Source organism: Scomber scombrus, chromosome 6 (assembly GCF_963691925.1).
Source record: "Scomber scombrus chromosome 6, fScoSco1.1, whole genome shotgun sequence".
Taxonomy (NCBI): domain Eukaryota; kingdom Metazoa; phylum Chordata; class Actinopteri; order Scombriformes; family Scombridae; genus Scomber; species Scomber scombrus.
This window is the reverse complement of record NC_084975.1, coordinates 28,170,089-28,196,597: the sequence shown is the minus strand read 5'-3', so window position 1 is coordinate 28,196,597 and position 26,509 is coordinate 28,170,089. Positions and strand designations below refer to the sequence as shown.

At 40.4% G+C, this 26,509-nt stretch overlaps 2 protein-coding genes across 2 annotated transcripts; both read right to left on the bottom strand.

Moving 5' to 3' along the window:
* Positions 1-88: 88 nt before the first annotated feature.
* On the bottom strand, positions 89-13,968 carry snrkb (SNF related kinase b). The gene is made up of 5 exons (XM_062420537.1): positions 13,842-13,968; positions 12,394-12,823; positions 11,732-12,126; positions 4,448-4,589; positions 89-3,041 (listed from the first exon to the last, which is right to left on the bottom strand). Exons 2-5 carry the CDS (start codon positions 12,627-12,629, stop codon positions 1,913-1,915), a joined length of 1,902 nt encoding a protein of 633 aa, XP_062276521.1. The 5' UTR covers positions 12,630-12,823; positions 13,842-13,968; the 3' UTR covers positions 89-1,912.
* Positions 13,969-16,479: 2,511 nt separating this feature from the next.
* Positions 16,480-25,105, bottom strand: LOC133981966 (probable E3 ubiquitin-protein ligase HERC4). The gene is made up of 23 exons (XM_062420848.1): positions 24,892-25,105; positions 24,646-24,766; positions 24,408-24,484; positions 23,703-23,924; positions 23,376-23,467; positions 22,916-23,046; positions 22,370-22,494; positions 22,182-22,258; positions 21,958-22,073; positions 21,777-21,836; positions 21,566-21,671; positions 21,258-21,453; positions 20,450-20,598; positions 20,225-20,341; positions 19,961-20,045; positions 19,205-19,365; positions 18,952-19,092; positions 18,687-18,856; positions 18,496-18,559; positions 18,308-18,378; positions 18,016-18,199; positions 17,797-17,899; positions 16,480-17,570 (listed from the first exon to the last, which is right to left on the bottom strand). The coding sequence occupies exons 1-23, from the start codon at positions 25,103-25,105 to the stop codon at positions 17,338-17,340; spliced, it is 3,015 nt and encodes a 1,004-aa protein (XP_062276832.1). The 3' UTR covers positions 16,480-17,337.
* Positions 25,106-26,509: the final 1,404 nt, after the last annotated feature.

The window sequence follows — 26,509 nt, the reverse complement described above, 5'->3', positions numbered from 1 at the left end:
TTTGTACAGTATCTTAATCTGTTTTGTGAAATCAAGACACGGTACATGTTCATGCTGTTGATTTAATCCATTTTAATAAATAAATACAGAAAAATAAGTTCATGGCTCCAATAGAGACGTGGTCCTATAGTTACAATGCAGGTCAGTAGACACAGACACACTGGGGAGAGATGGGCTGCAATCACACACAAACAAATAATGGGATTTTATCCCTCTTCTGCACAGATTTTATGCTCCCGTGGCTGATGAAATATGAGCGATAATCAGATTTCACGTGACATCAGCTCCTTATATAGACAGGGAATATCTGATCACAGGTCCTAAGTTAAAAATCCAATTTGTTGTACCCTGATGCTGCAGTGATGGACAGGAGTAAGCTCTGTTTGCTGAACTATGAGGGGGAAAATGTAGCTTATTGTACAGCTTTGGCCTTCTGTTCCTTTACAAAACTTTACACTTCTTCTTGAGAACATATACAGTGTGTACATGAAAATATAGAAACACACAGAGGCATTATATAGCTAAATAAAACCATATGGAGAGAATCCTCTGCTACCCCGTAACATGTCACTGACATTTGGTTAAAATGGTCAAGAAATCTATCCGTCCCAAAATACTTGTAGAAAGCTACTCTAGCTGCAGTAGTCATACTGTGTGCAATTCATCATTCAGTGGGTTACCTCAAGGTATTTACAGTTACACAAGAACAATGTCCTGTCAGATCCAAGACACATGGAGGTATATTGTGATAAATAACAGTAATAACATGCACCAAGTCAAACATCTCCACTAAGGATGAGTAAAGAGAAAATATCTTTGCCACATTATAAAAAAAATGTGTTTTTATATCTGTACATCCAAAATAAAACTGTATGATCAAATGTTATTAAAATGTTTAGTAGAATTAAAAATAAGCACTTCAAATACAACGGAAGACCTGCATCCCAATCAATGGTCAATGATCCTATCAACATTATTATATAGTATGTTAGGACAAGCCATCAAATGAATAAGACTTTAGGATTAAGAGGACAGAAAATAATATATTCATTTCAATCTTAGGCATATATATTATACAATATATCATATCATATCATTTATCATATCATATCTCAAATCAGATCATATAACAGTCTCAGTCTTTCATTATAAGAGCTTATATCAAGAGCTTTCAAACAATGAGAAAAGCAGGTTGTGCAAAGGGAAGAGGAAATGAGTGCTACTCTGTAGCAGAAGCTGGTTCAAAGTTGATTCTAATCCATATAATATCAAATATGATCATATTAATGGATCTACTGAGTGCTAACACATTCTGACTTTTAGAGCTTTTTGACATTTTACAGTCAGAACCAGGTGACACAGTTGCCACATACAGTATCAAATCCATTAATCGCAGTAGGCACCTTTTAAACACACAAAACAGACTATAGCTTATTTCAGTAATAAACTGTTGCACTAATTATGTCTCCTTGACCCCCTGTATATAAAGTCCCTCTCTTCAGTTTCACCACCTGTAGGTCCAGTATTGTTCCTACCGAGCTACATATTGAACACACCTGCTCCTGTACACAGCAGCAAATGGATGAGTTTCTACTACGTCTCAAAACTACTGTGCTGTACACAAACTCTAGCTTGACACGATGTATATTACATGAGTACGACGCTAGAACCGAGTGTCTGTATGTATGAAGCCTTAGACGTCCAACCCTGTACACTTTGTATCTGCATGCTGAGGGCCTTTGCTCCTGTGCCTAAAGGTCCGTGTGGCAGCAAGGCTCAGCGCGGGGAGCTCAGCAATTTGCCACTTCACAAGGTTTGTGCTGTGTAGCCGGCTGCCTGCTGACTGCTAAACAGCCTGCGTGTCCAGAGTGAGCCAGCAGCACAACACATGTAGCACCCAGGCTGGCTTCACTTATAGCACATGGCAGCAGTTGTACTGAGCCAGCGGGAGGATTTTGGGCTTGTTGTGTGCCGGTATGTTGAAGGCCAGAGCTTTTTCACACAGAGGGAACTGAAAGAGTCTCTCGCGCAGCTTTAAGCTGTGCCGCTTTCCCGTCTCCACCTTTTGAGCAGCCTCATCCCGGGCCCCCAGTGCATTGTGGGGTTGAGATCTGTCTGTTGAAAGGTCATCTCTCCCGCTTTTCTCCGTTCTCTCGTCTTGTTTTCCTTCCTGTCCTGTCTTTTGAGCTTCCTTCTCGTTCAGGCTGAGGCTAACAGAGGGAGCGGGCATGGAGGGGACAGAAGAGACGGATTCAGGGAGAAGAGGAGGTTTGTTGGTGTTGTTGTTGGGTTCTATCTCCCCGTCTTCTCCTCCCTCTGGGCTAATGGATTCTGGCTGTCCCTGACAGCACGGGACCCCCAAAACATGCTGAGACGATGGTGGGATTTCAGGACTCTGACTGACAGCATTGTCTCCATGACTGACAGGTTGATCTGAAATCACACCCTCACTGTCTTCTTTCTCTGTTTCCAAATCCACCTCTGCTTTACCCTCCACCTCCTCCTCTTCCTCCGCCTCCTCCTCCAACATTCCTTTCTCTTTCCTGCACTCTGGATCATCTGCTCCATCAAGCATCTCCTCAGCTTCTTCCTCCAGCTTTTCTACTAACAAAGATAACACTAAACCTTCACCCTCTCTTGCCAAACTGCCCTCCTCCCCCCTTTCCTCCTCCTCCTCCTCCTCCTCTTCTTCTTCTTCTTCTTCTTCTTCTTCTTCCTCCTCCTCACAGATCTGCTGTAATGCTGGGAGGTTCTTAGTGACAGGAGGCTCCTCAGTCAGAGGTGGACGGAGGGTGTAGCTGAGGTTGGGCTGCCAAGTCCCAGGGAAAGCCAGCTGAGACGGGGGCCTCGCAGCGAGCAGGTCCCCACACTCGGGCACTCCTAAGCGGGGAGAGCTGGGCGAGAGGGCTCCTGAAAGCCAGTGGGGCGGGGCCTCTGGGCTGAGAAGGGCGTTATCCAGCCCCTGCAGCCAGTGGTGACCCTCGATCTCCTCGAGCGAGGCGCGGAGAGATGGATCCTTCTGGAGCATCCTGGAGATGAGGCTGACAGGGAAAAGAGAGAGAGTTATTATTTTATGGAGAAGATATAAGTAGCCAGTTTGTTTGCATCACTTTTTAAAGATCTGCAATCAGTATTGTAAGTAAGTATCCGACTTGACACAGAATAACCTGATTTAGATATTTGCGAACATTAGACGTATCTGTTAGTGAAACAACTCGACATGTTATCAGTTTTGAATGTCCAGAAGGTTGTTCTGTTCTATGCTGCTCCTTTTCCTGAAGTCAAACACACCATCATATGACCGAGGGCTAAGTCATATGACAAGTACTGGGTCAGATGTTACGGGATGTGTTTGCAGCCAAGGAGGATCTAACAAACCACTTGGTTGAGGGTATTTACCCATAATGCCTCCTAACCACCGCCAAACTGAGAAGAACTGGTAATGAGTGTATAAAGGCGTTCATTCAGAACAAGAACAGCTAAAGTAGATATTTTAGTGTCTTTAAACATGAATGCTGCACTGCTCCTGTTGTTGCAATTTGTATCACACTTGTTGTTATTGGCAACAAATCCCATTAAAACACAAAACCGCCAATGTGTTAAATCTATCTGAGTCACTTTCCAACCCTGATTGTTGCCCACATGTTCCAACTGAGGACATGAATCATTAAAAATGGGTCACAAATAGAAAAGCTTGCGGCACTGTCTAGACACCCTACGAACATTTGGATTTCCATAGCACTTGAACTGAATGGAATAAATTGATAATGATAAAATCCTCGCCTACCATCTACTTTTTCCTTTGATCTGGGGATTTAAAAAAAAAAAAGAGACTATGAAATGTTCTGGAACACTGTGTTTTTATGTTTTAATCTCACATTAATGTTCACTCTCCAAATCTGCAGCGGACAACAAACAAATGCTGCCGTCCTGTGAGCACTGTGAGGACTGTGTGTGCTTGTGTTGGAGGTGCCAGGAGTGAAGATTATGTGAGAAGACGCAAGTAAGTGTGAGTTGTGTTTTGTTCCAAGAGTGTGCTCGTGTGTCTAACAAGATCGTAATAAAGTTCAAAGTTCATGAACGCGGATATTCTTGTATTAAAGAAAACGACAGCCAATATTTGGTTGGCCGAGACTCGTTGTTTCATGCCAGAGCTGTATTTGCAGCAGGCTGGAGAAGCCTCTGACAACTAGGACACTAAAATTATCCACCGAAACGCACGCTAATCAGATGATTTTGCGGTCAGAGGCTCCTTAAGATAGTGTGACACACCACATCTATTCTACAGCAGAAAGTCTCTGATTGAGAGTATGCCTTTAAATGAAGAATCAATTTACAATCAAGACACTAAAATGTGCAAAAATAACAAAATATTTTTGTTCTGAAGCTGCTCAGAGAGGAATTTTGACGCTATGGTCGCACCACACTATCATTCATCAGTACTCACTCTCTGCAGTCGTCTGAAACATGTTCGGGGACGGAGTAGCGGCAGTCCAGAATCATGACCAGAGTCTCACTGTCATTGGTTTCCTGGAAGGGAGGGACTCCACACACCAACATGTACAGGATCACCCCGAGAGACCAGATATCTGGAACACACACACACAAAAGCACAAAAATTAGCCTTAAATAGCAAATCGCCTCTGGCATTAAAATAGCCTGAAATCCCTCTGCTCTCTGATCAGATTTAGCATGATGTAAACCTCGTGTTCAATATTTTAAAAGATTTCCTAATTGAAAACATCAACAACATTTTTTTTTGTCTTCTGAAAATCTGATTTTGTTCAATTATAGGTTCCAGTGTGGAAGTTCTATTTTCTCTCTCGCGCCTCCTCCACATCCTCCACAGGGAGGTCAGAGGTCAGGGTAAGACACAGAACGGCCTACCCTGCTGAGTGTTAGGAGGTCAGACTTATTCTTCAATGTATGAAATAAGTAAATGAATGGAAAGTAGATGTGTAACAGCTGGATGTCCGGTTTACGTGTCTAGGCTGAACACGGATGGAATGGTGTTCTAGACCTCCGGCTGAAACACACACACACACACACAGATCCAGGCTTCCTGGTGCTGACCGATTGCGATGACAGTGTGTTCTTTTCCCGTCTCCTCCCTTTCCTCTCCTTCCCCTTGTCCTACTCCCCTTCCTCCACTCTCTTGTCCTCATGAACCAGGCGAGAACACTGTGGCCGGTTCAAGGAAACACGCACACGCATGCAGAGGAAAGGGAGCTGAAGGCTGAAGGCCATAACAAACAGAGGGCTTGTTATGGTGTTGTGCTATTCTGAGAATAATCTTTCTGTCCTTCTCTCTCTGTTCCTGTCTCTTCTTTTTCTGTTTCTCCCAAACATCGGGCAGAGGAACACTGCACACTCTGTTCACACTGAATGTTAACTGTGATGTAATAAATCCACATCTTATATCTAATAAAGTGCTGCGTCTGCTCGTGTCACAAAAGTTTCCTGAGTAGTTGAAAAGGCGATTGTTTGAACAGAATCATAACTGTACAGGAAGCACTACCCTCCAAAAAGTGCTGACTTGTCACTTAATGTTTTTTTTAAGCTGTCTTCACACATTTGGTGTTTTCTCACCTTCTACATTTTCTACACATTCTTAAAGCATCCACAGCTATTGATTTCTTTTACACGTTTCGCGTGTGGCTCTGTGGGAAGCAACGCTGGTTTGTCGATCTTTGATCCAGACTGAAATATCTCAACAACTATTGGGTGAATATTTTGGACAGATGGGTCATGATTCTAAATCTCCTAAATTTTCTTACAGTGCCAACAGCAGGTGAAACTTAATTGTCCAGTACTTTGGTTAATGACTCAATAATACCTTGCAAAACTACCGACATTCCCATCAGCCCCTGTACTTTGAGTCACGGTATTTTGTGTTTTTTTAGCTAATTAGCAATTGTTAACATGCTAACATGCTAATCTAAGATGGTGACCATGATAAACATTACCTGCTAAACATCTGCATGTTAGCATTGTAATTGTGAGCATTTTAGCATGCTGATGTTAGCATTTAGTTCAAAGCACCAATGTGCCTAAATACAACTTATGGATGTATTATAAGAGCTGGATACCGGACCAAAAATGGCGTCCATTTAGTCTTATAAGCACATACGCCCAAAAAAGCTTCTAGCTTCCCCAACGTAACCCCAACCCGGCCTATAGACTTTACATTGTGATGACGTCATAGATTTTTAAATGGCTTTTTACGGCTTGAGGAAGTTTTTACGAATATAAAACCTCCATGTATCAAATGTATTTGGCTGCAGGGGGATTTTTCACTGCAATACCACGAGTGGCCACTGGGTAAAATTGGCTACTGGCTGAGCAGCTGCATCATGTCCAGCTCTTATAATACATCCATGGTACAACTTCACATAGCTGCTGGCATCCCTGTGGATGCTTTGTCTTGTTTAAGTTGATCAGGATAGTTTATTATCTTGTCCTAATCAAATAAGTGGAAACTATTATTTTGGTCACTTTTTTGGTCTGATTTTGAACACATTTTTACTTTTATTTGACAGTTGAATGTCCAGAAACAGGGAACATAGGTAGAGAGATTTATGCATGCAACAAAGTGTTTGTCACTTTTGATGCTACATTTATGAAGCCAGCAGAGATTTTCTACATGTATTTAGAAAATGTCGACATTAACATCCTTCTCTGAGTGTTTATGTAAGTAGCATTAGATATTAAGAATGCAGCATCATTGCTAATTCAAACCTGTTATGAATATTTTATACTTTATTTGTACTTATTGATTTATAATATCCCATGTAAAAATGCAGTATGCACAAGTTTCCAGATACAGATCATTATTGTACCGGATCATTTTGTAGCTTTTCTAAAACTACAGTGGAATTGTTAAGATTCTGTCATAATGGCAAATAAACTTCCATAAATAACTTAGTTTTATTGTAATATCCTTACTAGATAAGATTCAATGTGCTCTTTCACAATGTGATAAGGATCCATACAGTATGTATAGTTGCATTCCCACATGTACCAGTCCTATGTGTTATAAACATTCAACCATTGTCCCACATTACACTCATGATGGTCTAAACAACAGCCCTCAGTTCTCCTCATACAATGTACTAACATGCACGCTCATGAGCACGCTCATTCCTGTGTAGACAAGTCTTATGCAACAGGGAGGAGAAGCCACTGAGTGCTGGGAGTGTACTTTTCTCTGCTCACTGGGGAATATCGCACATTCTCACCATGCATTAGTGGACTGCTGACAGCACAAACATGAACTACACACACAAAAGCACACACAGTACATATAAACCAGATGTGGATAGGCTGAATCTAGACTAGAAAATAATGTTAACTATAAAATTGCTGCGATAAGATCCATGATCTGTCACACTGGGACTGGGTCCCAAGGCGGCTGATCTGGTCTGTGGCCCCGGATGTGGCCCTTTTCAGAGGCCGTCTCCTTTGAAGTGCGTATTTCAAGGCCAGATACGTCATAAGGGGTCAACAAAGCCATGTTACTCCAACTGCTCCTTCCAAGTTCATACAAGAAAAAGCAACCTTTTTTTGACCACATTTGGAAGGCAAAACCGGGGTATCCCAGCACTCACTGCATGCTCTTCACTTATTAAAAGGTGCATTTAGGTCATCTGGTACTGATCAAATATAGTGCTACACATGAACTGGACCAATTATGAAGCCATTTTCCCTCACAATCTTGATATATTTCATTTTTCTAATATGATTATCTCCTAACCCTGATGTAATGATCCTGATAGAGATGGGAAGAGAAGGATTGTACATAAGTGTAGCGTGCATGCAAGAGGTGCATTTTTGTTTTCATACAGGCGTCACTGTGACTGTTTTATCTTCACTTTAAAGACTTTGTGAAAGCACCGTTATTTCTTAGGAATCAATCGAGCTTCATGGATAATGCAAGAAAAGTTTGTTCACTTTCTTAATAACAGTGATAGGTTTGTAAGATTTTTTTGTCAGATTTAACGGTTTAAATTCAGTACGCTTAGCTCCAAAATGACTGGATCCTAATGCAATTTCATAAAATCCTTTGTTAGTCTGTTAATGGCTGGTAAGTGGCAAAATCGTTCAAACTCAATGCCCTGAGTTTGTAATGCAGGCTTTCAATTAAAATGTTTAATTCTTTAAACTCAGTGTGAGATAAACCTGATGACATCATCAAAATGATTTTGTCCTACTTCAGATGTCTTCCTCAGAACCATAGAGGACATAATATAATTGCTTTCAAAGGCTGAGTATTACCATGACAAGTAAACTGTTTTTTATGTGTAAAATTGGTGGTGTGCCCCTTTTTACAAATGCCCCTGAATGCAACATGTATTCAGGAAAGAAGCAGCCCACACAAAAAACAGTTATTTGGAGTATTGCCCCTTTAAGTCTGCAGCATTGTTATTATTTCCGACACGCACATAGTGACGGCGTGTTGTATCTTGGCTTTGCAAGCTTTAGAGAAGTAGTTGTTCTTATAAAAAAAAAACCCAGCTGCCTTCAGGTTGATATGAAAACACTGACAAAGAGGTTTTTATCTGTGAAACTTTTCATCTTTTCATGTGCTTCTTCCCGTCGAGTAACAAACAACCGACACTCTCCACCCTCGAGCAGAGAAATGAGTGGTGTGTACCATGAGGCAGCCTGCCAAAGACGAGGCGTAGAATTCTAAATGAAAACTTTTTGCTGTGCTTCAATGCTTGACACGTTGTGGACACTATGCGGACGTCGGAGCACATCAGGGTGCTCTTAAATGAACTGCTATTTGCTGTTTTTAGACATTTAGGGAGCAAATTAGATTTTACCCCATCAAACTCAATTTTAGCTACAATAAAAACTCTAAAAGTGATCTAACAAGCAAATAGGACAATTAGATCACAAAACAACAAAATAGTCAAACATCTAGTAAACAGCATCACAGTATGCTGTTTACAGTGTGCAGCTTACGCACAACTAAGGCTTAAATGCAGAAGTTCCTCCTGCACGTAACATACTACACTAATGTGGGTCTTCCTCTCTTCTTATCTGACATTTTCTGTATCTTTACTGACAAGCAAAACTTCTCTGCCATAACTCACCAATAATTGAAACACATTCAGTGATAAACTATAATTTATTGTCTCCTATCTATGCCAAACCAGGTGCTTTCATTTAATTCCGTTTAGCCAAATGATTTCTCGTCTGTGAACCTGACGTGAGCACTTAGACCTCAAAAACTGTCCACACATGCATGCCCACAGTAATGAGCAGATATTATGTAACTGTAGGCAGTGTTTATCTTTGTCAAAGGCAAGAGGCCCTGTGGACCTTCCCGTCTCTTCCCTGCATCATATGACTATCATCAAACACACACACACACACACACACACACACACACACACACACACACACACACACACACACACACACACACACACACACACACACACACACACACACACACACACACATCCTCAAACAGAGCACACATGTATACTGCAAGACTCCCAACAGTGAAGGAACCACAGTGAATTAAGCAGCAGCCTGTTTATACGAGACAGAAATATCATACACACAGAGCAGCCTATGTGTGTGTGTGTGTGTGTGTGTGTGTGTGTGTGTGTGTGTGTGTGTGTGTGTTTGTATAGAGAGGTTTATGAGTCACCTTACTAAGCTGAGATCACTGAGGGACATGTCTTCCTCTGTGCAGCTCTGGATTATCACACACACACACACACACACACACACACACACACACACACACACACACACACACACACACACACACACACACAAACATACACACATTTGTGGGCATGGGTGACAGAAGTGTACATTTCTATCAAAGTGATTACATAATCGTGGCATCTAAAGGTTGAGTCATGTTGGAGTAGAACAGAAAAGTGCACTTTGGTTGAAGTGAAGCAGAAAACCGTCTTGGAGGATGTAATAAAAGGCATTTAAATGGACGCCATCTGTGTGGGAGCTTTTAGAAACAGGAACTAACATGAAAAAAGGGAACAAATGCAACTCATAATTCATGCTCAAAACTTATATGGATGCATGTGAGTGGTGTTTCTTCACCGCAACACCCTTTCGCGCTCATGTCATGTTCTTAGTGTGAAAATATTCATTCAAATAATCAAACCCAGTTTTGGATTTTCGCTATCAAGGATACACAGGCAAGGTTGCAGGATATGTAAGAGCAACTGCAAAAAACCCTGATGTCCTTCTATATAAAACAGCTTCTAATTCCAGTTGAGACGCATTTGTATTCAGTGCAGATGCATTTGTAGTCACCAGAATAAATAGCGTCCAATCCCTGCCAAAATGCAGGCTAGTCCAGCTTAGCAGATAGGACCACCAACCTCCCTGTAGCGGATATACTGTGCCCACCCCCCACCCCCCACCCCCTCTCATAAGTAATCCTTCTGATTTCCCTCTGTTTCTGTTTCTATAACGTTAAATCCCCCAATCCATCTGCCTGCCTCACCTATGGCATATGGACCACATAACTATGGATAAACTGGGATGTATGCTACTTTCTCTTTCTGTTATCTATCTCTGTGTTCTCTCTCTCTCTCTCACACACACACATACACACACACACACACACACACACACACACACACACACACATACACACACACACACACACACACACACTCACACACACACACACACAAATGCTTGCTGTGCAGTGTGAGAGGCCAGTGGTGAACTGCAGTGTTTGGTTCCACTGCTGAACGTGCCCAGTTGGCTCATGACTGACTGGCTTGCCTAGACTGACCCAGATACAGACACTAATCCTTTGCACATACACACACACACACACACACACACACACACACACAAATCCATCAAATTCATATACACTGGCACAAACACATAAATATGAAAGGAAAAATAGAACAGGATCACACATTTAAATACACGAGGTAACACACATAGACACATAGGGTCAAGGGGACAAATATGGCCACACACACACACACACACACACACACACACACACACACACACACACACACACACACACACACACACACAGAGGGAAAGTAATGAGCCCATAAACACATGTGCTCATGCACAAAGGTACAAACATAAACATGGCAGCCCTACAGCTGAATTTGCCACATGAATTTAGCAGTCACGTTAGCAGTTTGTTGTTGCTGTGCCAAACATGATCGAGCAATTTTGTCTCGTTTTGTTTCTTTTTGACCTTGGGAGACAGCGGCTTACCAAAAAAAAAAAAAAAAAAAAGACCATATCTTACTAATCTGATATAATTTGGCCTCACCTGCTGACGAGAGTAGTGTGATATAATCAAAAGCTCCCAGAACAGCCACTGAGAAGGACAGCTTTCTAAAATGCTGTTTCAAAGGTCAAGAGGGAATTTTAAAGCCACCATTAGGGATAAATCCTCCGAAAAAATGGCATCCACTATTCCCATGACGACTGCTGATGAGGATTGTGATGTATGATAGAAAGCTCCAGAACGGATGAGATTGGTTGTTTTCTCCTCAGTACAAGGTGGACAATAACTGAATTGCATAAGTTGTGCTAAAGTAGATTTAATCAGTTAAATTACAAGTCTTAGATGCAGTGTTTCATATGATGGATGTTACATATGACCTCAGGCTCCAATTTTAATTTAACATCTGCATGTTTGTTCTATTGGTGTTTATTTAGGCCAAAACTTCATTTTCACTTCAATTGTTCTGTTTCTTACCCACAGCTGGAGCATCGTACTCTTCCCCCAGCAGAATCTCTGGAGCCGAGTACGCCAGTGACCCGCAGCTGGTGGCCAACATCATCCCGGGTTGGAATAAATTGCTGAACCCAAAGTCCGTCAGCTTCACGGCCCCCTGCTGGGGAAAGAACACCACATTCTCGGGCTTCAGGTCCCGGTGCACCACGTGGAGCTGATGGCAGTACGCCACAGCGCGCACGATCTGGGCAAAATGACGCTTGGCGGTTTCTTCGGCCACGCCTCCCTCGTGGCGCAGGATGTAGTCGTAGAGGTCACCCCCCTCAGCCAGCTCCATGACCAGGTAGAGGGTGGTGGGCGTGTCGATGACCTCGTAGAGGCGAACCACGTTGGGATGCTGCACCAGCCTCATGCACCTGAAAATAATTAGTGATGACGGTTAATTAACGGAGGAAGTATCAGCTTTTTATAGATTTTTAAATGAGGATACTGTGAGTGGTGAAACTCCTTCAGGGCACTTTTTTTATTTAGACAGAGCTTTTTTGTTCAGATGGTTCACATACAGGCTTCTGTTGGAGCTATTCAGAGTTTAAAATCAGTCAGTCTGTCTGTTTGAAATCCCATTAAAACATTTATTTCCAAAAAAGCTACCTCTGCTTTTCACTCTTAAAGAAGTTCTTTACCTCACTTCCTGTAAGAGGTGGCTTGTTGCCATGACATCAAGTTTTGTCTTGTCGATCATCTTGACGGCGACCAACTGCCCAGTGTCGATCTGACGAGCCAGTTTGACCACCGCAAAGTGGCCCCTGCCCAACGTCCGACCCAGATGGTACAGTCCGCTGAGATCACAGCGACCGGGGCTGCCCCTGAGCTCGGCGTGTCCATCCTGGGCCGAGGTTATATCTCCAGAGGAATCCATGTTTGAAATAAAAATAAGGGTTGGAGGGTATGGGGGAGAGGAGGAGGAGGAGGAGTTGAAATGGAAAGGTTTCAAGAAGATGGAGCGAGTGATATGAGTAAGAAGCAGATGGAAAATTGTTGTGTCAAGGTGTCAGGGACAAAGGGAGGAAGGGGGGTGTAGGGTAAAACTCTTCCTCACTGCTGGTGAATGGCCTGGCAGGACAAAAGAAAAGACAAAACAATGAGTCAAAATGACCGTGTTGATAATTTTGGCCTTTGGCCCAGAGGAAAAAGGGCATTAGATGAGGTCAGCTGCTGCTAATTCCTCATCCCATCAGGCACTGAACCATGAATAGAATATTTCCCATCTTTTAACTAATCAGAAATAGGCAGAACAAGTTTAAATAAAGTAACGGAGAGCAGATCACAGGACCGTGGTGCAGTGAAAGCAGCAGAGAGTAAAATATTCTTTTATTGTCTGTGATGTGGAGGACACCGTGTTTGGCTCCATCTCAAATAACACTCATCCAGCACAAATGGCACGCACAATCAATACTGTAACAAGAAACCATAATGTATGTCTGTGTATGTGTGTGTGTGCACCTTTGTGTTTGTGTGTCATTAGTTTGGCTAAGAGGGTCAGACCGTGGCATTAGATCTGATGATGTCATCTTCATCATCTTCCCAAGGGTAACAAGTTCATCAGCTCCATCACAACCATCATCATCATCATCATCATCATCATCAATGCAATCACCACTGTCAACTTCATTATTTTCTTCATCATGCTCGCCCCTCTAAATAGACGTCATTAATACTTCATCAACAACATCATCATCATCACTTATTTATCACCATGGCAGCATCATTAAAGACAGCAGCAGCCTTTTCACAAACAATTTAAAAGCCCCTCTCATTAGTGAACACTAGAAGGCCTCACCGTGTTAATATGCGCTGATATTCCTGGCTGTCCACTTTTTTTATGTATTCATCTGATTGAGAACCGTTGCCCACAGGCTGCTACACTAGTCTTAAAGGCCAGCTGTTCTCTACTTGGCCTCAGCTGCAGTCCCGAGTTGGCACATACGCACGTAGTCATCCTGCTGGCTGCTGCTCAACACCTCCAAATCCTTCACTGACACTGACAGCGCCACAGGAACATACAAGCGGCTCCCGGACCGGACAGGCAAGCTATGAACAAAACACAGTATAACGTCGGAGCTAAACTTACCATTGTTGTGCAAATATCCTGCAGATATATCCCGAAGCTGCGAGCTGCTGGTAGTGACAGCGGTCTGAATTCAAACGGAGAAGATGTCAAGCGCCTCTCTCTCTCTTTCTCTCGCTCTCTCTCTCTTTCTTTCATAATACTCCATGTTGTCTGTCCATGTGTGCGCATACTTTACTCATGACTGCTCGTCTCAATTCACTCCGGAGTCTCTCTCTCTCTCTCTCTCTCTCTCTCTCTCTCTCTCTCTCTCTCTCTCTCTCTCTCTCTCTCTCTCTCTCTCTCTCTCTCTCTCTCTCTCTCTCTCTCTCTCTCTCTCTCTCTCTCTCTCTCTCTCTCTCTCTCTCTCGAGCTGTGTGACCGGCCGCGCGCTCGCGTCGCAAAAAAAAAAAAAAAAACCGAGAACATCCCGTGCGCGCGCGTGCACGTACACGTACATATGCGCGTGTGTGTGTGTGTCCAGCCAGCTTCCGTCTGACGTCAATGCATGCCAGCTCGCTCCCGAGGCGCAGCGGCGTGCCTGCTGTACACAGAGACTGAATGAGTGAGTGAATGCTTCGGAAGTCCAAGAAATTATATAACTGACTAATGTAGGGTTTTTACTCTAAATAGCAGGAATGCACAATGAGACGTACCATAGGCTGATATACGCAATAACCTACATTCCCGATATGCTTTTAATGCAATGACTCATTTGAGAGATCTCAGAGGACCACAGGGGAATATTTGGACAAAAAAAAAAGAAAAAAGTTGTTTCCATGTATATTTTTAGCCTCCTCTGCAATATCCTAAGGACAATTCCCATAGCGTTCCCATTAACCAATATCTCTCCTTTACATATTTCTTTGTGAATTTCTTTCTTTCTTTTTGACATTATTTGGGATTACTTGATTTTATGAGTTATGCACCACAACACCAAGGTAAATTCCTTATATGTGCAAACCTACTTAGCAATGAACCCGACACTGACTCTGATTCTGTGGGGTGTTTCAGTGTGCCAAACAGTTGCTATTTATGATCTCACTGTGTGCATGTCAATCTGTTTCTAGTCTGTTTATGTATTTTATTTATTCTGATGTCACACGTGACATCACTTCACGCTGGATTATGACCTCAACATAAAGGGGACTGCATTTAGAGCCTTTTTTAGTTTGTTTGTTTGTTATAATTAAATTTCAAGCATTGTTTTATTGTAAAGCTGCTGTAGTCTGCTTGATGATCTCATCCCTGCTGCTCTTTGTTTCACCTAACGGCCAACCAGCAGAATAATGGCGCCATCTAGTGGTTATGTTTCTGTCCGTCTTTCTTTCTTTCTTTCTTTCTTTCTTTCTTTCTTTCTTTCTTCTTTACATTTGCCAACATATAGTTAAAGATAGGGTTTTGGGTTTCAGTCTCTCTTTTGCCCTCTCATACTATTATATATATATTTTTTCTATCCAGGTTTATATGTATTTAGTTATGTCTAGTACTATACTAGTCTCACGTCAGCTGATTGTTCTGTTGCTGAATTACTAAATTGTTTGGTTGGTTGGAGGTTTGGTATGACCATAAGCAACCTTGTAAAATTTCAGTAACTGTATGTACTTTTACTTTTGTGATAGTAGACATATAGTAATTTTAAAGGGGACATGTTATTCATTTCCCCTGGTTTTTATTCTGGGGCTCTACTGGAATATCTTGGTCCTGATTGGTTAACCTCCAGCCGCTTGGGAGTCTACTGCAACAAACTATATTTGTAGTAGCCTATTTCACTACTTTTTTCTCCTTTAATTGAAATATCAACCTCTCAAATACATCAATACATGTTTGAGCCCAAATCCAATCTGAAATATGAGAGTGAACAATTCAAATGATACATGATGAAACAATCTTGGCAAGCAAGGCTACCAAATGCATGGCTGTTAGCATGCAGGACAGGCTGATGTCAGCTCGTCAGCAAGGTAGTGTTTAGGGCAGGTTGAACCCTGGCTTTTGACTTGCAGGGAGGATTTCTACATACGTTCACCTCAAGTTGTGTACATTTTTCCATATTTTAATTATTTGACATTATAACAGTATATAAATAACAGAAAACCATAAAAAGCATATGTCCCCTTTGCACCCTGTAGAATTCTGTTAACATTGTGTTTTTCTCACTAGAAATGCATTATGTGTAGGTCAAGGTCTAACAAACGTGTCTGATAATCACAGGGACTGTGGTTCGATCCACAAATTGTCCTGTCTGTCCGCATGGCAGTATCCTTGGATAACCCTAAATTAGTCCTGATGGTTGTGCCAGCACCTTGCATGGTAGCTTGTTTCCACTGCTGTGTGAGAGTGTGTGTGAATTTGACTGTGACTGTGAGTGTGAATGGGTGAATGAGCTGCAGAAACATTGTGAAGTGCATTATATAAATGCAGCCCTTTGCTATTTTCCTCCTCATAAAACTTTTCCAAAAGTGCTTTTTTCTAATATGTTAATAATGAGTTGTTTCTGTCCATGTGTTTATAGCTTAGCCTTCATGCACATGCACCAACAGAACAGGGACCCACTCATAAAACATTGCTTCACAGTTTTTAGTGGTCACAAACTCAACATGTTATTTAATGTCATTTCATCTAATATATACAATAGTGTACATATATGTATTGTGGAGTAAATCTTCCTTCATTGATTTTACAAACCAAACATGCTTTTACATTGCATACGTTAAATTGCATTATACTGAAAACCCCAAACCTACAATGCCCAGAATGAGATATAACCTTGAATGACATATTTTACATGTGATAAATCTGTTTTTAAACTAAGCCTTTCGACTCAAGACCATTGTTACATTAAATACAAAATATACAATAGTGATAAAATAACGGCACCCAGCAGGAATGGTATGCAATATAACATAAAGTTAGAACATTCTTCAAGAAGGCACCTGGCTACCATATACAGGTACAGTAGCATTCAACCATTATAATACAGTATTTTGTCCGTCTCCTTAATAGACCCATATAATACAATTCAACAGAACCCCGACATAAACTGTAAACTCAAAAATACCATACAACTTAATCATCACCAATTAGACAAAGAATTAGCAATATTAGAATTTTAACAAAAATAATATTTAGTACAGGAATGCAGAAAGTATATACTATACTCTGGTTATTGCAATTTGATCAATAAATAATCACAAAAATGGACTTTGTCCCTGAGAATATGTAAAAGTCATGTGTATTAATAACTTCACTTAAATGATAGAATAGCAAGATATATAATAATATACAGTATATAATAATATAAAGGAAAAAAACAAAGACATTTAAAGTGACTTCAGTTTAAGTGGGAATGACTCCAAATGCTCTTTAGACATCCTTTTTAAATGTGCATTTGTATAATATCAAGTCATTTGCATTCGGCACAGTGAGTTTGTTTTTAAGGTGAGTTAGTGCAGGAAAGATGATAGAAATCAGGCCCACCCCAGCACAGATACAGTACACGCTCCTGTCCAGCAGCTGATGATCAGTGAATCTGAGGAAGATCTGAGAATCCTCTCTCCGTTATCAGAGCCTCTTTCAGCTTCTCTCGCATGATCTCCTTGGTTGAGTATAAGGGCAACTCCAGAATAGAGTGACATGTGAGTGACTCAGGGAACAGTTGATCGCTGGAGGTGTCCAGGACTTCCTTAACTCGAATTTTCATCCGGACATCATCCATTCCAAGAATAGGAGCCCTCCTAAAACCAGTCAGGAACCCTGAGGAACACCCGTAAAGTCAGAGGTGTGAATGATGCTTCCTCCGATTATGGATTTATTGGACTTTACTACACTACAACATCTGTATTAAGTTACTACATAACATTTCTGTTATTAATAGTTTTTTGTTATTTTTACACCTACAGTAACATATATTTTTGCATATGACTTGTCTGGCTAAAAGCTTCCACAATGAAAAGCTGTCAACATTAGATTAAATACTTACAAAGGAAATCTTTCCTCAGTTCTTCTGTCAGTTCATCAAAAACCTCCCAAAACGTCAGTATGTTGGGGTGGCCACCATGATAGACCATTTCATAGACTGTGTTCTAATTCAATCCAAAACAGAAGGTTACAATGTTTGACATGATGAAATCAAACACAGTAAGATATGCAACTCAGTAGCACGTTGCAGGGAACATTTTGAACAGGAGCAGCTCTTTACCTGTTTCAGCTTTGCCCAGTCGTACACGTCTTGGCCCACCAGGAGTCCCTGCAGCTCCTTTGGCCGGAACAGTTTCACCATACGCTGGTCACACACCTGGAAGAAGCCTCGCCTAAACTCCTGAAACACAACCTCCACTGACATGTTGAAGGCATGATTCACGTAGGCATCCACAAACTCCTTCCTGTTTAGCAGGTTAAAATTTTAAATTAAAAATCACATACACAACTCAGCTTGGTAGTATAGATTTAAATATGTATTAAATATTATTAGAATATTTTTAAAGTCTTACTTATTTTGACATGTCACAGGCTTTCTTGGATTTTGGGGATCAAGATCAACCTCTGTCTTATCCCAGTCAATCTGTTAATCAATAATTTAAGAGAAGAGGTTTGCGATATCACTGCAAAGCTTTTGGAATACTGTAAGAAAGAAAAAATTAGACAGATTATCTGCTGTCTTGAAGAGTTAAACACCAACCAGAAAATCCAAGTCAAGGCTTTCGATGACATCATCTTCATAGTCCAAGATGTCCTGTAGACTCCTTAAAACAGTAAAACAGTTATATTTAAAGAAATGTACAGCATTTACAACATTTTTCAACATTTCACGCATCACTGTGAAAAACCACATAATTGTGCATTATAAAAGTCAGATGAATTTCCACATACTTTCCAACTCTTGGGCTGAACTCTAACATGTCCTCCAGTGAAGGCTCTACATCAAGCAGTTTCTTGAACAGAGCCAGTGGGAAGGGTAAATGTATGATACTCTGGTTGTACAAGGCCAATCCACACAAACGTCCAAACAGAAAGAAGTTTGTCTTGTCCTCCTCTGTTGCCTGTTATTGAACACAACAGCCTCAATAAATAATCCTTTAAATACACTGAAGCTTGAAACCAAATATTACTTCTGTATGATGATCAAATCTCTCACCTTGGAGGGGAACCATGCCAGTGTATCGGAGTCGTTGAACATGAACATCCCAGATTTAGTTGACACCATGTTATGAAACAAGTGGTGAAAAAAGTCTCTTTTGTAGACATCTGTGACCTTTGGTTCCCCATCAAAATAGACCTGAGAGACAAGAAGTTACAAATAAAATGCATCATGTTAGATAGAAGCTTGCATTAGAGTCACTACAAAATGATTTGACAGTACTTTAACCATCAGGTAAAAACAAACTTACCACGAATGGTTTCTTGAGGTCGCTGGAATGAGCAGCAGCCAGTTGTTGGAAGGTGCCTTCCATGAGTGACGCACGCTTCAGCTTCAGTTCAAAGAAGCAAGGATTTGCTTGAGCAACCCATCCATAGAATGTCCAAAACAACTGCTGTTGTTGCCTCTGCAATACCATTTAAAATACAATCTTCATTTTCATTTTGAATACATAATGTATGCTACAATTCAATGCATAGAAATGCATTTATTGTTTTTTTTAAACCACTGGGGCAGCACAACAAGCTTTGAACATAACGCTGACATATTACAACTTTATGAAATTGTAAGCATGTACAAAAACTGTTGCCTATTTACACATCCAGCAGAACAACATTCATTTGTAGTCATGTTATAGGTCCACTATTCTCTTTCCTTTTAGCTGTGATTTATGCCACCAACTCCTGAAAGAAATATCTGTCTATTTAGTTGCTCAACTTTTTAGAGAAAATTGCTGTCTACAGGAGCTAGGAGCTAGAAATGGGGTTGAGAGAAGTGAGACTGAACACAATAAAGTTCTGAGATGAAAATAATCTATAAAGCTGAAGGGAATTATATAGTTGGGTTTGACCTTACGAGCAACCTGTCACATTACACATAAATGTTTGATGTTAATATAGAAATTTTGACTGGCGTAACTTTACAATGAATTAAAAAAATTCTTGACGACAGTGAGAATATTGTTTGCACAGATTAGTTTTGACAAGAAACAGTTCACAACTACTTGCCTGTGTCCAGCCGGCATCAGTGTCAAAAGCTATTATCTTTGATTTCAGATCCATCACAAATGGGAAGCTACACATGATATATGGCTGATTCACATCCTGAAAAAAAGATAAGTACTTCACCAAACTGTACTTTCAATGATCATGATTTTCACATGAATGAACACAATATGAAAAGTGTCAAACATTGAGAGAATGATGAAGGAATGACCTGCCATCAAGGCATGGGTCCAACCTTTTTTTTTAATCAGTGTTATTTATCTTACCCAGTTTCTTGGCATTGAACGCCAAACTTTCAGATCCTCTTGAAGAAGTAGTTGGTTAACCCCCATACAAAACGTTTCATCTGGGATCCTCTGACAACCTTCAGTCCTGTTGTTGGCCTTTAAAACATACATAGGAAGGTCATGTTCATTAGGTAAATGTACAAAACAGAGAGATCTTTTGTTTGTTTGAAATTCACAAGGAAACGTAAGACAACTGATACTAACATTGTACATATGTTGGAGGACCAGTAGCAGGTTCTTGACTCCAGAGTCGTGTGGAACAGGAAAGGAGGACAGGATAGGTGTGAGTGCCCGCTTCCACACTTTGACATGTTTAACCTTAGTGGAGGGCAACAGTGAGCACCACCAGCCCACTGCGGAAGAAAACATTTGTAAACATTAATGTCAGTGTGATTTTCATAACTTACTAAGTAACTTATGTATATGGCTTCTGGAATATGTCACTGTAGTCTCAAAAAAAAGAAGACTTTGATGAACATGAAGGCATTTATGAATTCAATCAATAAACACACATTTAGTTACACATTCTCTGCCAGTCACTAACTGGTAATCTGGCAGCTAATGTCAATCAAACAAGCATTACCCCACCTCCCCACCCCCCGATTTCTGATAGTTTCCCGAAGACATTTTTTCTTCATTCTAATAATACAAACCTATTAGCAATACATTTAAAACCCTGTTGACATTATTTTTGACATCAAGATGGATGATTAAATGTGTTTTTAGTTAGACTTGAAAACCAGTTACACCTCGACCTCAACCACTACTTACACATTGATGCATCTGTACATTTTGCTACTATAATTTAACTTAAGTAGGATTTGAATGAGGCACTTACAGCACTGTACTTTTAGACTGTGGTAGTGATACTTTTACTTAAGTTAAAGTTAAGTTACTTCTTCTTCTGTCAAACAATTATCTCTGACTGCCACTTGGGGCTGCTAAATGTAGATGTAACGTAGAGCTTTAATTTGTGGTCATACAGGGTCACACAGAGTGCAGGTGACAGTACCTATGACTTGGAGGCTGTCAGCAGACAGTCTTACTACAGCAGCGGCGACCAACTCAGCAAAGTGTGTGCCCTGTTGCCGTTTGTGTTTCTGGATCACATGCAGAAGCTCAATGAGAAGCAGATAGATCCTCAGCCCCTCCACTCCTACTGGTTTCTCATAAAGAGAGGGAAGCAACTGCTTGACAGCAGCCTCAACCTGTTGAAAAAATGCAATACAATAACTGAGTGGAGTATACTGAAAGGTTTTCTCTCCCATGTTAATTCCTGATCTGATACCAAATATACATAGTCATATTTTAGTTACATACCTTTTCCCAAACATCATCCTTCTGTACCAGTTTCTGGAAAGCAAGTCGTGCAACTGACAAGTTCAAGCCGGAGAACTTTTGTGAGGTCTGGAAATGTTTATCGTTGCTAAAAAGACAAGAACGGCCAGAAAATGTTTATGTTAATGTAATTCACCAAATATATATATATATTTTAAAAAGTGATGATGATGGAGATGCAGATGGTGTTTACCTTTGATCAAGGAAGCTTTGATTCAGGCAGGATGCAGAGGAAAATGTCCTTTTGATTTCCCTGTGAAGGTTTGATATGATTGGTTAATAACGCCAACAACATAGTGCAGTTTCACTCATAGGACATGAGAGTTAAAATCACATACTGAGAAAAATAATAACTCCTACTTCATTATACTTACTGTTTGATCTTTTTCCATGACTTTGAATCATGTTCAGAGGTCCATCTGTCAATCAAACCATCAAGACAGTGATGAACCTTGTTCATACTGTCACTGTTTGACCCTTTGTGAACGTCCTGCTGAAGAAACAAGTTGAGTTGTTTAAAAAGTGACTTCACACACATAAATCATCTCTGTAACCTCATTGCTAAACCGGTCTGTAATGGATGTATTATTATTGGTACCTTATTAGACGAGCACATTGCAAAGGAACAGTTTCCTCCTGCGTAGATGTTCTGAATTTGTGAAACATCAGCGGCATCTGCAATAATGACAGAGTAAAAATGTAATCTATCATTGAAATAAGTGAACTTCATCCTGATTCTCTTAAGTTTGGTTATTGTACTAGATACTATAGCATAAATGGAGTTACCCTGTGGTAGTTGAACAGGCAGCGGCACAGATGGATGACTCTCCTCTCCATGTCCCAGCTGGCCTTGCTCTCCACACCCAAAGGAGTAGACTCTCTTGGAGTCCGTCATCACTAATGTGTGATGTCTGATTGAAAGGACAATATACAGCACAAACAGTATTTTTAATAACAACAAAGACATAAAGATGCATTTGAGAGGCTTTGCTGCTTCTAAGCCTCCACTAATATTTCAAAAAAGTACATTTACCTACAGACATTCCTGTTGTCTGAAAAGACAATTATATATTTTTTTCTCTCATATTAAGTTTTTGTCAAAGTGATTTGTTGATGATCAAAGGAAGGAAGACTACCAGTAAAATTCTGAGAATATGAGCCAGCAGCTTAAGGTTCTGTGTCATTTGAGCCTGAGAGGTCTGGCAAACTTAACAGAGGCATTATTATGCAAATAGTCGATATGGAGGATGTTTAAAAATTAAAATTATGCTGGAATTGCATCAGCAATGAGCCAAATTGTATAAGAGTGAAAAGTGTACAATTATAGCATACCGTCCACATGCAATCTTGATGACCTTTGCCCCCCAGAGCTCTGCAACAATGCGAGGACGTAGTTCATCACTGAATGAGTTGTGCCCAAGCTGTCCATACTGACCAGAGCCAAATGTAAACACTACACCATCCTGAAGAAGCAACCAGACAACCATAGTTCAAAGGACAGGGTAATCACTAATATTAAAACAACACAAATAAAAATAGCAAAAAGACAGTTAGAAATAAAATCAACTATAAAATGAAATAATTGATAATACTGAAAAAACCTAGCAGTAAGACAACAGAGCTGTCTCATGTAAAAATGATCAGTTTTGCAATTGTGTTGCATAAATGATGCGATTTATCAAGACTAAGATTTTCATTCTAAACATATTTCTTCATTTCAGTGTCATTTGGAGAGTGAGTTAAAACTGTTTGCCTGGTACTGTTGAGAGTTGGAAAGCTTTCTTTGACTAACCTTTGTTAAAATGCCAGTGTGGTCCTTTCCACAGGAGATGTGAACAGTTTTCTTCATTTCCAAAGAAGGAACAGGGGTTGGTGTGTGTCTGTCTGTAGAAATATGTACTAAAATTCAGATTTGCATGCCAAAGATGTAAATATTTATCATATTTTAATGCTCATAAAACAAGCCTGAATACATTAAAAAACAGGATAAATAAAAATATGACCTTAAAATTAAATCTACATTTCAGTGCTACAGTACATTAACATTATGTACAATCACAATGAAAATATACAAAGTTACAATCTCTGCATTAAGAAAACTCTAGTTTTGGTTCAGTACCTGTAGTGTCTCCCAGCCCGAGCTGTCCACGGTCATTTCTGCCCCAGCTGAACACCCCTCCAGAGACAGAGAGGGCAAAGCTCTGCTCCCCCCCTGCAGCGATCTGGACCAGGGGGATCGATGACAAGGATTGGAGGTGTTGGGGTGAATTGGTGTCGAGCTTTAGCTTTCCCAGACCCAGCTGGCCTCTGGAGTCCTGGCCCCATGTGTACACCTGACCATCTGTGGGGACATCACCATGACTGTTACCCTTTGCAAACCACCGTCTAACCACTGTATTGTACTGTATTCTGTAAGTGTTATATTTGATTTGCACCACTATTATCTTGGATTTGGCCGTCATCTCAGCCATTATTGGACTTTGAGTCAACTTTGACTCAACGCTGTGTTTTTTCCCACTTGGTCAACTTTGTATAATTCCTTCCCAGCAGTTAATACACGTGTTTACAACATATAAGTGTGGGATACAAACTTATAATATCAACTGAATATTGAGAAATACTACAAGAAACATACAAAATGAATATTTTCTGATATTCACAATGGTTTAAGCTTCTTATTTTTTTTTAAAACTATGACTGCCATGTTTATGACCATTTTACACCTTTCAGTGTTTTTCCTGGACTCAACAAACAGCAGTTGCTATTGGAGTAGTACAGAGGGAAGTTGTACATTTGCAGCAGTCTAGTGTAAACTTTACTGTACCTTTGGTCAGAGCGATTGAATGCTGGCTCCCACAAGCAACCTGAGATACTGGTATGTTACACAAAGCTTCTGGGGTCCTGAGAGAACAGAAACCAGCAGAAATCAACCACCTTGTTCTGTACTTATGAGAAATAACAACCAATTTCAAAAATGAACCAAAATCTTACACTTTGTGCACTCAGCAGTAAAAGAAAACAAACTTGGGTCACTGACTGACTGTCAAACAGTTTTTTCTTACCTGGGAATGGGTGAAGTGTGAACTGGGCCCACACAGAGAACTTTGCCGGTCTGAGACAGCAGTGTGACCACATCATCACCACAACTCACAGCCTGAATCTTCTCTTTGTGTTTCACAAACTCTACAAGTACACAAGCCACAGACACACAGAAGGAGTTCATGGATCAATGAAGAAAAAGAAAAAAAAGAAAACGTCTTATTGTTTGCAACATTTTGAATACAGACACAGAACAGACAGATACTCACTCTGTTTTCCTCTCACTCTTCTTCCATTGTTGCTCTCGTTTGTGCGGATGATGAATGCGTTTCCATCACTTTTGACGACAGCGAGCACACTGTGACCTGCTGACAGATCCTTGATGTGAAAACCGAGCTTCAGAAAGTAAACTCCATCACATGCTACACCGGAGCCGTCTTTTACAATAAAGCCCCCCTGACTGTCCTCTCCCCAGGAATACATGCTGCTGAAATGTCTCTGCAGCTGTCACAGCTGACTTTTATATGGTTTCGCAGTCAGGCAGAAACGAAACTTGATTGGTCACAGAGCAGAGTCTGTTGTGATGACGGGAAAACAAAACTTAAACAGACACGCACGCGCGCACACACAACGAATCGAAAACAGCAAGCAAGAAGGAAAACGAAAGTGAAAGTTAATTTGACCGCAGTATGCAGACTGGTGCCTACTGATAACGCTGTTCACGTAAAACAGGTTAATGGATCACGGAAAGTATATTCAAACAGGTTATATGATCACGGAAAGTATATTCAAACACAAATAACTTTAGAAATATAGTAGTCTAATAGCTCAAATGAAAATTGATGTATGGGAATGTAGGAAAATTAATTGAATTAAATGTGGATTTATGTCCCTCTATTTATTTCTTACAGCTTCATACAACTTTATATAATGTATATGCTCTACATTACAGGAGATCATGTCCTAAACCTATAACATAACACAAGACTGCTATTAAAGCAGGTTTTAGCTATTTTTTGTGCCATTTGGGGGCAGCAGAAACACAACACTGACATATCACCACCTTTCAAAATGATAGGTTCAAACTTTTTCAAGTGTGTTTTAAAAGAAGTCAGGTGTCCAATTGAATAGTAAAAGAGTTTTTCCTCCTGGTTATTCTTCCTGCTCAAACTAGCTGTTAAAATATCCCCCTAAAATGTGCTTTCAATGTAAGTTATGAGGGCCAAAATCCAGTGTGTTGATACATTTTGTTTATAAATGGGTTTAATGTAAAATGTTTGTCTCTGATGTGATAAAGTTCATATGAAGACTAATGTCAGACAGTAGGTTGATAACTTCATTAATATTACACTGAAACATAGTTTGTGTTAGCAGTCACCTCTTTCTGTTTTTTAGAACTAATTAACAGCCACAACCACTACAAACAGGGCGAAGTGGGAAATTGCCTTGAGAGGTTTCAGAAGGTAATTGACATTGGTAATTAATCTAGAAATTTGTAAGAGAACTGACACTGGTGAAATAAAATATTGACTACAGCAAATCCTGCATTGTTAGGTAATTTTATGCCCGTGTCTTGTAGAGTTGCATCAATCAAAATGTGATGACAGTTGGGCCCCTTCTTAGTTTATTATTTCCTTCTTAGCATGGCCCGAAAAACCCTCCCAAAGAACTTCCGTATCCTCTTCAGTGGGCCCCTCCTAACTTTTGGAGCAGCGTCAGTTTTAAATAAATAAATTACATTATTCACAATCACTTGTTCAAATATAAAGTTGTTTATTTGTATTGTTTTACACGAGAGTGTATATGTACATTCATTCATGTAACAAATTAATGATGAAAATAATAAACACTGAAATAAGATTTAAAAAACGATCAAAAGGACAGTTA